The sequence below is a fragment of the Beta vulgaris genome, chromosome 6, assembly GCF_026745355.1.
Source record: "Beta vulgaris subsp. vulgaris cultivar EL10 chromosome 6, EL10.2, whole genome shotgun sequence".
Classification (NCBI taxonomy): domain Eukaryota; kingdom Viridiplantae; phylum Streptophyta; class Magnoliopsida; order Caryophyllales; family Amaranthaceae; genus Beta; species Beta vulgaris.
The window spans coordinates 51,899,461-51,912,732 of NC_079207.1; the positions used below are offsets into that span (position 1 = coordinate 51,899,461).

Genomic DNA, 13,272 nt, shown 5'->3' on the forward strand with positions numbered 1-13,272 from the left:
TCAAATTAATTTGAATTCTTTCATTTTTGACATATAATCTCACTATTATTATGTTAACTCTCTAATATTGTTTTTGGCCCACTAACTCTTACCACATCTACTTTCAATGCAAAAAAAATCCCCAACATACTCCTATCACTTGGGGTGTGCACCGATGCAGGACTGGAACGGACCGAAACCGACTGGATCGGTAGATTGGGATCTACCTTGATCTTGGACCGGATCAGGTCCGGTCCGGTCTTGGACTGGTTGGACCGAAAGCTATATTTTTTTAAAAAAAATCTTTTTTATTTTATTTAGATATATTTATAAATTAGATATATTAAGAATTAATATTTTTAATAACAATAATCCTAAAATAATAAATAATAGCTTTTTAAATTTCTAAGTTTTTACCTTTTTAAACTTTTTTTAGCGTATAAACTTTTTTAATGAAAGTAACAGAAAATACGATCCAACTTGTCCAGACTGAAATTTTCTGGTTTTGGACTGGACCGAACCGCAAACCTGGAACCGGAAATTTTTGTGGACCAAAGACTGGACTGGAGATTCCAGTCCGATCCGGTCCAAATTCCGTCCCGGTCCCATCTAAATTTTGATCTGGACCGATTTGTGGACACTCCTACCTGTCACATCTTCTTTTCAATAAAAAAAAAATTTGATTAAATGATAATTACAATAAGATACCTCCTTAAGTTGTGTCCCATATCCCAACAAATAATCCAATCTTTTTGAGACGGCATTTCCCAACAAATAATCCAATCTTTTTTGAGACGGAGGCAAATTTTCGCTAAATAAATGCAATATATTTGGATCTGATAGATAGTCGTAGAACAGATCAGCTCGAAGTTAAACACAAACTAAGTTATAGAGCCTCAACAGATGTTCAAAATTCCTTTGTATTTGAAAAGCTACCCGGCCAAAATTTACAGTAGTAGTCAAGACTACAAGGCTACCAGCTCTTCCGTGTTGCTTGATTGTGAGCAGACATAAATATTTCTGTACTCTACGAAACATTCATGTTCCTAGTTGCCTTTTGCAGCTAAATACAATTAGGCGGAAACCTGTTACATAACGTACATATTTACAACTCATCATAGATATCTACATTAAGTGCATGTTTGGTTCAAGCTATAAAATGGAAAGGGAATGAAAATAAAAAAGATAAGGAAATAGTAACAAACATTGTTACCTTTATTGGGGGTGTGGTTCAAAGTCTTCAAACTATGGAATGAAATTAAAGAATTACCACCAAAGAATGAATTTTGTTACTTGAAAAGGAAGAGAAGGTAACAAATTAAGGAAGAGATGGTAATGGATTGAAGAGGAGTTGAACCAAACAAGAACATAGGGAATAGGTGATTGATTTCATTTTTTAAAACCTAAGAATATTGAACCAAACATGCTCTAGATCCGTAAAACACTGACCTACACTAAATGAGACTCGAAACAGATGGTAATAAAAAATGAAATATTACAAAAAATAAGAGCCAGATGACGCCTCAGATATGTACGTTGTTGACCACACACATTGACGGACAACATCAGCCTCAGCTCCTATCCCTTTACAATGTCGGGCTCTCTACTTGCAGCCACCACCACCTGCACAAGTATCAATCTAAATTTAGCTCTAGAGCATCTGGACCATGAAACAAAATAAGGACTTCTATGAAATAGAGGAGTCTCTTTCACTATGGTAGTATACATCCAAAACACTATCTAACCCCTAGTAAATTGACAAAAATTCTTGTTTAAGTACAGATTGATGTGGGGCTGGCAGAAAGAGGAAAAAAGGCTTTTAGTTAGTTTACCGTGTTAATTGGTTAATATAATAGCCAATTACCCTTAATTCTTAATAAAGATAAGCCAAAAAGAACGAAGAAGGTCGACAAACACAAAGGACTAAGAGAAATGTCAGCCGTCCGCCGGGGGGAAGAGGGGGGGGGGGGTTGTGTGTGTGTTTGAGAGAAAGGGACTTCAATCTGGCTAAATAGGTTGTTACTTGTTACATGTTACTTGTTACTTGTTAGGATCAGTCACATCCTATCAGTAGTCAAGTCAATTAAGCTCTAGGTGCAGCAAATACTACCAAATAACCTCCCTGTCAAGTTGAGGTCCAGCTCTACTGTTAGTTCAACATCATCACTTCTATGAATTTCATCAGCTCAACTACCAAGATAATTCAAGTGAATTGAAAAATTGTATAGCCCCAAAAGTTTCCGAACTCCAGCCAAGACATAAACTCACAAACATCCACAGCCCTTGGTCATATTGCACGATACCTAGCACGAGGGAATGCAAGGAAAAAAGAAAAAAAAGAACAGAGACAAATTGGTAATTTTATCACTTTTGACGTAATATTATCCCCCCATCTAAATAGCTAAGCTTAGAGCAAATGGAATATTCTTTCAATCTTTCATAATACACATAACATGATTTTTGGGGCACAAGATGTCCATACTAGAAAGTCAAGCTGGCTTGCATATTACAAACTAGTTCAACACAAAACAAAGATAAAGGCTCACCAACTTTTGAGCTCTATGTAACAGTGTTTGTCGATGTGGATCCCCATGCCTTTTTCTGTGACGAAGGTTTATACTTTATATGTTGTGGTCGGCAATGTCGGCGAGATAGCTTTTGAATGAACTCCTTTAAATGGTTATAGATACTGCACATTACAGAGGCTTAATTAAACTCTGCCAACACAAGCAGATCATATACGACATTACACATGGAGCCACAGCAAAAACTGATAACTCGAACGAATACATCTCGAATAGCATGACACATGTATCAAGATCCATCAGATTGAGAAAATATTAAATTAATTCAGGTGCCAAAAGGAGTGATTCAACTAAAATTTTAAAATCATGGAAAATAAAGCAAACCTTTCACACTAGATACTTAGATAGTCGACCAAAAATGAAACTGGAACTGCATAAATCTGCCAATCAAAATTCTTGAACTACAAGTTTCCACCATAGAATGTCACATGAACCTGACAAAAGGCATCCATCTACAGGCCCTTTCTCAGAAAATCAATAACCGCATTTTTAATGCAGAGATAAACCAGCAGCATTTTAGCTCTAATATTAGATCACAGTATCAAGTTAACAGCTACCAGAGCATTCACTTCTCCAGCAGCACAAAATATATGAGATGCACCCAGTGCATTGTAATTTTGTTAGCAGTCAAATTGTTACTACTTCCTTGGTCACATAAAAACGTGTTAAAACCTTGAAGAGTGAGGAAGATAATTCTAATTACTTCAGAGCCACAACCTTTATTCTACACTTCATCATACTATCATATTATAGTACGATACAGATCAGAATAAAGAAATATCACAAACAAGAATTAAATTTTTTTATGGACATCAGGAAAAAGTTTGAGACGCATTACAGGGTGAGGGGATAAAATTAGTTGCTTGTTTAAGTAACTTCTCCACTGGAATGGGTCAGACCGCAGCTGAGTATGTGAAAGCAGAAAAGCAATCAAATTGGATACAAGATCAACAGTCTTGAAGCAGAACTTCAGCAAATGAACTATGAAACCAAAAGCAAAAATGTTACTCCCCCCACCCCCCCAAGTCTATTTTTTCACGAAAAATTCAAGTCATTTTAGATTGAAGTTGAAGCATTTTTCTAGCACACTTCATATATGTTGTGGCCATACTAATAACTCTTCCTAAAAGCTGGCTAAAGGTTTAAGCTCTTATACATAGTTGCACTCTAGCATATGCTCATTTTCACCTAGTCTTTGAAGACTTGTACATGACTAAGTATTTGCTTTATTAGACAAAAAAAGGAAGAAGCTAAAGGGAGTCATACATCAACAGCTAGTAAGCCAAAGCCTATATCCGTAAAAATGGGTTGGGTGCATAAGACAAGAATTTATATGCTGTGTCATCCATAAAAAATTCTCTTACTCCAGTCACTTATATCTAGTACATATCCTCCTTCCAACTTCTTCATGTCATTTTAGTTTCCCTTCATCCAAGTCATCTTTAGCCTCCCTCGAATTCTTCTAAGATGACCATAATTCCCACATTTCACTTTCCTCAAAGAAACATAGCTGTGAACTGGATCTATTGGCCTTCTTGAAGAGAGAACTCGTAGCTTTCCAAGAACTCAAAGAAGAAATGAAAGTTGCTTAGAGAGAAGAGAACTTGTATTGATCAGAGAGCACATTGTAACCCTAGCATTCGAGAAGCTAGTCTCTCCAATACACTGAATTCAATACAAACTTTTTGGATAATCTCCTCCTATACATGGTTAAATTTATAGTAATGCATAACTAACTTCTGAGGTAATATTCTCTCTCAATTGTTGCTTACATCATCACCCACTACCCTTTGTTGCTAACATATCCTCTACCTCATTACCTAAATTGTCTTTCTTTCCCCTACTTAAGTGAGACGCACTGAAGGCTATTAGGTGGAGGTGTAGCAAACATCTTCCAAGCAACACCACACAGCCCAAACCAACACAACTGGTTCTCCCAAATCTTATCCTTAGTGGAACCCAACCTTCCATCAAGTATCATTATTCACAATTCATCCATTTAGTACACCCACACATCTATCTCAACATACGCGACCTCCTATCCCCATCGTCCCGATGCCTGACCCATGTGATAATATTCTTCTAATGGCTACCCTATTGAAAATCTCTTCAATCTTAGGGATACACTATGGTCCATAGTGTCAACATAAGACGCATCGTATCGTACCGTCCGTGTCGTAAAGGTTTTCAAATCTACCGAAGCGATACTACTCCCATGTTCTTACAATAAACCTCCTATCCCCATGCCTGACCCATGTGATAACATTCTTCTAATGGCTATCCTAATGAAAATACCTTCAATTTTAGGGATACACTATGGTCCATGGTGTCAAAATAAGCCGCATCATATCGTACCGCCCGTGTCGTAAAGGTTTTCAAATCTACCGAACCGATACTACCCGCATAGTAAAGGTGTAAATAAAACCGTGTTTTAGGCGAGTCCAAGGTTATTTCGTGGTTTGAGCCCATATTTGGCGGTACGACAACCGCATTATCCCTGTATCACCGTGACCATTACTGCGATTGTGAGCAAAACCATACTATCGAACTATGCTATGGTGACATAATATCCCCATTGATGATTTCTATGTGAGCCACATCTTGAGCGTATCTCCATTTCTTTGAAAAACTGACCCAAAGTACTAGTACACACTTAAGACTAACTCCCTAACATTTGATGTCACTACATCAGCAACCTCTCCGTATCAAGTTAGGACTCCATAATCCATATACTAACTTTCTCCCCGACTTAGCACTATGTGAAGAAGCACTACTTCAAATTACATTGTGACAATATAGAATAAATGATGCACATAAATTTTAATTGGTCAAATTACTGTCATTCAACTCTAACCACACCACACTCAAATAGCCATGGAAGCAGTTCATCAGAAGATTTTCAACCTCTTGATACTGATGAAGCTAAGAAACCAAACCTACAGCAGCATGCGAGTATGCCACTAGATGGCTCTAGCTCAAAGAGCCTAAACCATGAGAAAGTACTGACTCACAGACTCACATGTAGAAGTGACCTCCGGTCTGGGGTCCAAGAACGCAGATGATATGGAGAGAAACTATGTCATCTGATCGGCAATCTTCAGGTTCTTGTTGGTATTGAGCTCAACTAGCACATTTGTGCAAACAAAAGCATTCACCATTTTTGGGACTACTGAATTCCACAAGTACACTTAGCTAAGGACTGCTTCAAAGATACTTGTAGGAGTCACAACACAATATACTGGAGAAATTATTCAATCAGTGTCATTAACAAATATCAGACACGGATTTGTTATCTTACTCTCCTTCTAGCTTTCAAATTACAAATACTACTACTATGTTATGCATCACTTTAACTTTATACATGGAAACAAAAGTACTTGAAATTGGAAATGTTCCACTTACCTAAGTCGATGCCTGTTGCAAGCAGTGAAGAAAGCAACAAAACCATGCAAAATGCTCTTAACAGCACGAAAAACCTAGCACAGGGAAGATATGTAGTTGTTAACAAACTAAAAAGAAGAAAAAGAGGATCAGAATCAAGTTGACAGAAGCAAAACTTGGGCATGTCATCGACCTTTGAGAAAAGGTCATTCCAAAGGGAGCGCCACATTGAAACCTCATATGTTGCTGTCACAGTCGCCTCAGTAGTTGATGCAATATGGACTAGACTGCAGGCAGATGACCATAATTCTCCAAACATTTCATATACGAGGGTACAGACAAAGGCTATGAAACTGAACAGCGCAAGGATCAGGCGGACTGGTGCATTTAAGATTTCCCAGCAGGCCCAGAAGATTGGCAGTATGATACACATTGCTGCAAAAATTTCAAAGTGGTCAATGTAGTTATCTCGTCATAGCTCCAAAAAGATAACTTAATAAAGATCAACTATAGAAAAAGAAAATCCAAATATAGAAAAATAGAGTACCAGTGGTCCAAAAAAATGACAGGATCAACCAGATTGGCAATAATACTATCTCGACTACGTTGCCAATAAAACTCCATGAAGACCCAAGAACAATACAGATGAATGAAAAGAAGCTCTCTGACATTTGAATACACACATTCCAGAATGGTAGAAATAATTGGGAGAATTCCATAAGAGGCTCAAAGATCGGTTGAGCAAGAACAGAAAAAAAAGATTTCATAGTACGTGTGATCATTAGAAGCCACGTAACACCCTTCTCAAAATTATGCAAGAACAGCATTGTTCCCAAATACTTGACCCTTGATACCATCTCCCAAGTCTCTATCCAATCAAAAATAGGTCCAAGCAAACCAGATGCTGTGGCCTTAAGAAGCGGCACGTTCTTGTATAAGTCATAAAATCCGATGACCACAGTGGTAATGGAAACAATTACGTATAAAGCTCTTGCTAAAGGACACATCCATGGACGATAAAGATGGCAGAAGACAGGATATGATTGAAGGAATATCACCCAAGATGGAAGCCCAGATTCTAATAGAGTAAGCAAACGCAGGTCACACATAATTATATTTTTCAACTTAAAAGGAAGGTCTTTGTCATTGAACCTAACTATAATTAAGACATCTTTGTATTCAGTCGCTTCAATGGTACTATCACAATGTTTAAATGGGTCAAAAGTCCTCTTGGGAGTCTTAGGGGTTTCCTCAGAGTGGGTATCAACTTCCACTCCACAGCTGCTAGAACGTGTGACTTTTCTTCTTTTATAAGGCACATTATGAGGTGGTGGCGTACACAAGATACTTGTGTCGACTTCAAATACTGTGGGGAATGCATCAAAACCGACCGGAATTCCATAGGAAGATGAATTGTCCACTGCAACATCATAAAAGCAAGTAGTCTCTTCCTCTGAAAAATCCTCCTCAGCATCATAGAACACTTCATCTGTAAGTTCAAAAGGCAATCAGAAAAGATTAAACATTTCCTGCATTAAAAAAAAATTGCAGATTTCGTGGAGCACAAGAACAAGTCTTCTGCTTGTTAAATCAACTAAAGTAATAATTGGTACAGAAAGCAATCTCTGGATAAAATTGGCGATTGAGTAACGATTACGTTGTGTAACTTATCTTTCTACCTAAAAAGGAACAGTCAACCCTAATTTAACAAAATGTGAGTAACCTAACAGGAAATACTATATAAATACCATTGAGGCAGAGTTTTGAAAGGCGTGCTATTTTAAAAACACTTGCTTTCTAATACAAACAAATAAATGAAAACCAGGAGGCCTTACCTAAGCAGTCAAAACATTAAAGCAGCTATTTCTTAAAAACTATGAGGCAGAGTTTTGAAAGGCGGGCTATTTTAAAAACACTTGCTTTCTAATACAAACAAATAAATGAAAACCAGGAGGCCTTACCTAAGCAGTCAAAACATTAAAGCAGCTATTTCTTACAAACTACAAGGTTTTTCACTGCGAGAGAACCAGCATTTAGTAAAACTAGTTAACTCATTCTTTTGTTCTTTTTAGTGAGGGGTAGGGAGATAATGAGGGGAATATAGAAGGCAGTAGTAACAATGAATACAGGTAAGAAGGTAATATAAGGATATGGTAAAGTAATAATGTAGCATTTAAATAATAAGTAGTAATTGACATGAATAATTAAAAAAAACAACCATGGACACATGCGAAAGACCGTAGCAAAACAAATGAGGAATGAATAAGAAAACATAGAAATTTTTGAAAAAAAACGACAGCAAATAATTGGAAAGATAAAAAAGATAATGCAGTAGTGTCTCTGAGTGATAAACACATAAAGGATATAGCGGAAGTGAAGAAGAAAACACACCTCCTAAGAGTCTCGCTTGAGAGAAATAGAGAAGTTTTGCTCACAACGTACTTGTTCTTCCTAAACTCTAGATGGTCCAGGCTCTAGATTGTGCCTCAAAATCTCTTCCAAAGTTTCTTGAACTAACATGCTAACGCCTTATATGTCTCAATTTTCACTTCCTACCATCATTAGCTTACTGGTTGGGCTTACTTACCTGCAAAATACTACTCCGTATAGGATAGTTCCTAGCCAGGGAACTTGCCACAGAATTTCCATCAGCCTTAATAATGGAAGCTCCTCATACCTAATATTTAAAGAAGCTAAAATTTTCACAGTATTTGTAATGACAAGCTGTCACTGATTATAGGTAAACCGCAAATGCCATAATCCCTATATGCTCCATCCGCAAAAAATGTCCCTTTTACTATAGGTCATCAAAGGAAGAACGTGTTTTCTGAATCAGCACAAAAACATGAAACTTAATACTAGCCTTAGTTAACAAGTGCCTTCAACTTACAAACAGCCTTAGTCAGCCTACATTGCAAATCATCGAATAACTCTAGTCTCTAATAGGTTCTTTACGAGTGTACTATAATTTTGCTTAATGTCACAAATAACTAGTGTATCTTTCTTGGAAACCCAGTTAGTAAAAGAAAAGAGATAACAAGGACATATAAGTAGTGTAAGCAAGTCCATGTTGCAGAAACACAAAAGACTACAGGAGATCCCAATAGATTTGCAGCAACATAAATTGAGTTGACAACCATGCAAACATTTTTTACAGACCAAAACCTAGGCAGATATGCTTAAGTTCCCAAAAACAAGGTTTGGGTAAATCACTTAAGTTCCCAGAAACAAGGTTTAGGTAAGTCACTGGATTTACAATTGGATTCTCCACCATTCTAACATGATTATCTTCTCCTCTCCTCCAAGTAAAATCTTCTACTAGAAATTGTCAGTAGCACTCCTCAATTATGTTTGCTACAGATATAGTTGTCAGTCATAGATGACCATCTAAATGAGGCAATGGGCAGGAGACACAAACAGAAAAATTAGGTCATCCTTCTTGTGAATTCCGCATAGCATAGAAAATCATCGATCATAGACACTAATTTCATTTAGTGCAATGCTAAAAATTATTTCATGCCACCCCCACCCCCACCCCCACCCCTTCAGACTTCTGAATTCTGATAGCTCATAGGTAACGCTGTTTCCATAACTTTTCTTCACATAACAATTAGAATAGAATTAAAGCAGGATAAATGCGAGAGAAATCCTTTTTATCTGACAAACACTTGGCTGAAATAGTTACCTACAGTAGATAGCAGATGATCTCTCAAGAGATTCTGCTCATGATCTGTCCCAGAGAACCAGGACGAGACACAGCCTACAGCTTCCATTATACTGTCGAACTCCCATCTTCTCATATATTTGGTTTCTATAGCCAGAGATGTGTCAGTCTGCAAGAAAAATGTGATATATCAGATGCAACACATATCAAAGAGTCAACGGAATAACAAGAAACAAGGATAGAGAAAAACCTGAAGTTCATTAAGATAATTGATGCCACGAACATCATCCCATGAGACTTCAAATATAATCAAACCAAACAAGGTTCTGTGAAGTTCCCGATTCAACTGTAAAGAGTACTTAAGTTTTTTTACAGGTAACAAAGCCCGCTTTTGTGATAACGTGGCAGCATCAATCAGTGAAAACCATCGCTCTGAAATCTTAGGATTAGTAGAGTTGGTGCATTTTTTGGCATTAGTTACTTTATTGCTGGCCTTTTTCTCTAATTTCTCTTTGCCCTTTTTCCTCCCTTTACGAGCACTGCTATTAGCAAAAGGGGACAACCTTGACTGCACCAAAGTAAAGATAACTCAGATATATCAAGTTCAAGGCTTTGTTCTTTTGGATTGAATTGATGGAAATTCAATTGAGTTCAGTTCAGCTTAGTTTAGTTAGTTTCTTCTCACGATTTAAACTCAGTTCAGTTGAGTTCAGACAAATTAAATTAAGTTCAGTTCAGTTCAGTTCAAACAAATTAAGTTCACTTCAGTTCCGTCCAAAAGAACAGAGCCTAAGTCTATCAATACAAGAGAGACAAGGGACCTTAAATTACCTTGGTGACCATCAATTGCCACAAATGTGCACGACGTGACCCTAAACCTTCGAGCCATGGTCTATTGTCCACTAATATATAGAATGTGTTGCTCTCAGCAGCCAGAAAAATATTAAGATGGGAAAGATAAGACTGCAAGTCTCTGCAAATTCAAGCAAAACCAATATCACAGCAAGACAACAATGTCTGAATTTTATTAATAGATCAACCAGCAAAATTTTCAAGCTGCTTGAGGCTTTGACTTTATCAAAGGAGCAATATCTCAAAACTCAATTTTATAAAGCTCGAGAGCAGTGGCGTGGATCACATACATTGACAAGGAGAAACAAGCTAATGCAATGATGTGTATACACGTTCACAGGGGCAGATATAATGGCTGGATTTCTTAAGGTGGGTCACAGAATATCCACTTCTATCCTTTCTTTAGATTTTTTTTTCTAATTTGGCCGTATAAAATTAAAGGAACCTTTTTTCTATGGAAAGCAACTCAATTAAGCATGTTTAAAAAGAAGGGGAGAAACGACTTAATAGGTTAGCCACTAAATTCAGAGAAACAAACATTTCAAGGGAACAAAAATACAGAAAAGAGCCGATCTTCTTTCAGGTGTGTACATTACCATCTGTTTATGTTACATTCTCATCTCTTGCAGAATGGACTAAAATTATTTCTCTTTTCGAAAAATAGGCCCAATCGCATATTTATTGCTAAAGGTGCATATAAGTACAATTCTATACACAGAAATGCAGAATTCCTCGAGGTATACAAAATGGAATACATATCTGAGTTGTAAACCATTTCCTACCTAATTTAAAAGGCAAAACATTCAAAGACCTAGGAACGCATGTCCTCATTCTGCACGTAAAGAACCTACTATCAGCTACTTAACCTACTATAGGTTAAAGCACACATTGTCCGCAAGTGTTCCTAACTCTCAACCACGGGAGACTATGACACAAGTGGATCCCAACCCAACTATTACGCAATGCACACAACATCAAAACCATTGCATGACACTTCATCACAAGATTCTTACTGGACAGAAGTCACACCTTTAATATCAACACTATTGTTTTCGCTTTCCTCTATAACGAAGTTATCAGTTTATCACCCTATCTCTAATCTATAAGGGAATATGGGAATATATGAGGACTTTGGCATGCCCTTTAATATGCCTAAAATACAGCTATGTAATCATTAAAAAAAGTTTGTTTTAGTGACAATAAAAATTTTCAAGCTATTGTTTCGAGCAATTATGTTTTCAGTACATCAATGCAAGCATTGCATGCATATAGGACTAATTTAAGGAAAAATTGACAGAAATAATCCCAACTATGACCGATCCGCTCAAAATAACCCAAACTTTGGGTTATCCTGGAATAATCCAAATTATTTGGGGTAACTTCCCAAAATAATCCAAACTTTTATTTTCGTGCCTTCAATGATCCTTTTGAGTCTATTATATATAAGATAAATTAAAAGTTTGGATTATTTTGAGAACGTACTTCCAATAGTTTGGATTATTCTAGAATAACCCATAGTTGGGATTATTTTGAGCGAAACAGTGATAGTTGGGATTATTTTCGTCAAATTTCCCCTAATTTAATTGGAACCTACATCCCCAAGAGATTCCTCACATCAACTATTCTTCAACAAGAGTGATAATTGAGAAGCTGAATTACAAAATCTTACAACACAACTACCAACTACAAGTAAAAATACGAAATTAAACTCATAACTCAGCTAGAAACGGCAAATTAAGAACAACATAATTGAAAACAAAATCACAAAAATTACCCAATTTGTAAGCTAGTTAAGGGGAAAATACAGCGCGCAATGTCATCATTCCCCATCAAGATCACAATTAAACCACCAATTACAATCTTCAGCAATCACTGCACAATTAAGCAATAAATTAACCAAATTCCCCCAAATAAAATCCGAAAATGAAAATTCATAAAAAGAAAATTTACCAGATGATTGATACGTGGAACGGCAAGGAAGAAGCAAGGAGGAGAGAGAAAAACAAAAACCGCCGAACTTCATATCATAATTCAATTCAATCATCAATTTAATAAGAGAGAGAAAATAATAGAAGGATCAATTAATTACTCAGTACACGAAAACCTAGAATAAAAAAGACATTTGAATTGAATTAAAGGAAATGAAATAAAAAGGATCAAGAACTGAACTGAATTTCTCTCTCCAAGTGTAAATTCATAACAGAAAATTGGTTTGGAGAGAGAATTTGGAGTTACCTTGTAAGAACTGCAAAAGTGATGTGTAATAGTGTGAGATGCCTCACGTCAATAACACTCCATTAAAGCGCGCAGAAGGAAGAGAGAGAGAGACATGGTATTGTAATTGTAAATGTAACAGCGGCGGTTTTTTTTTATTATTATTATAAAGTTTGGGATATTGATGGATTGATTGAATTTTTGGTACTTTTTCTTCTGAACATGCGAATTAAGTAAAGTTTCCGGAAAGTGGGGTGCGCTTATCTCTTTCGTTTTGGATTTGCCTCAAAGTCGATGTTTGCAACTTTCCGCAAATAGGATGAATTTTAATAAATTTGTCATAAACTACATGGCCCATGTTCTTTTAGCATGAATTGAACTAAATAGGTTTTACTACATAATTTGAATTATTTCAGGATAACCCAAAATTGGGCTTATATTGTTAATTGTTATGATATTATATTGTTTGGTGACGATTTTTAACACGTTTTTAAATTCTTAATATCTATTATTTAAGTAAAAATTATAAAAATTTGATATCATGGATCTATACATCGACACAAATCTAATAAAACCTTGACTATATTTATACGTATA

The 13,272-nt window shown here is 36.4% G+C and overlaps 1 protein-coding gene across 4 annotated transcripts; it reads right to left on the reverse strand.

The window, feature by feature from the left end:
* Positions 1 to 883: 883 nt before the first annotated feature.
* On the reverse strand, positions 884 to 12,908 carry LOC104897000 (uncharacterized). 4 transcript variants are annotated; one of them, XM_048647613.2, is made up of 11 exons: positions 12,697 to 12,902; positions 12,412 to 12,478; positions 12,236 to 12,333; positions 10,441 to 10,582; positions 9,860 to 10,177; positions 9,631 to 9,778; positions 6,493 to 7,434; positions 6,139 to 6,380; positions 5,967 to 6,040; positions 2,526 to 2,668; positions 884 to 1,602 (listed from the first exon to the last, which is right to left on the reverse strand). In XM_048647613.2, the coding sequence occupies exons 3-10, from the start codon at positions 12,289 to 12,291 to the stop codon at positions 2,539 to 2,541; spliced, it is 2,052 nt and encodes a 683-aa protein (XP_048503570.1). In that variant the 5' UTR covers positions 12,292 to 12,333; positions 12,412 to 12,478; positions 12,697 to 12,902; the 3' UTR covers positions 884 to 1,602; positions 2,526 to 2,538. The 4 variants fall into 4 exon arrangements, with proteins under 4 accessions (XP_048503570.1, XP_010682102.2, XP_048503571.1 ...); XM_010683800.4 differs by having other exon boundaries at positions 12,631 to 12,902; XM_048647614.2 differs by having other exon boundaries at positions 7,285 to 7,434; positions 12,412 to 12,903.
* Positions 12,909 to 13,272: the final 364 nt, after the last annotated feature.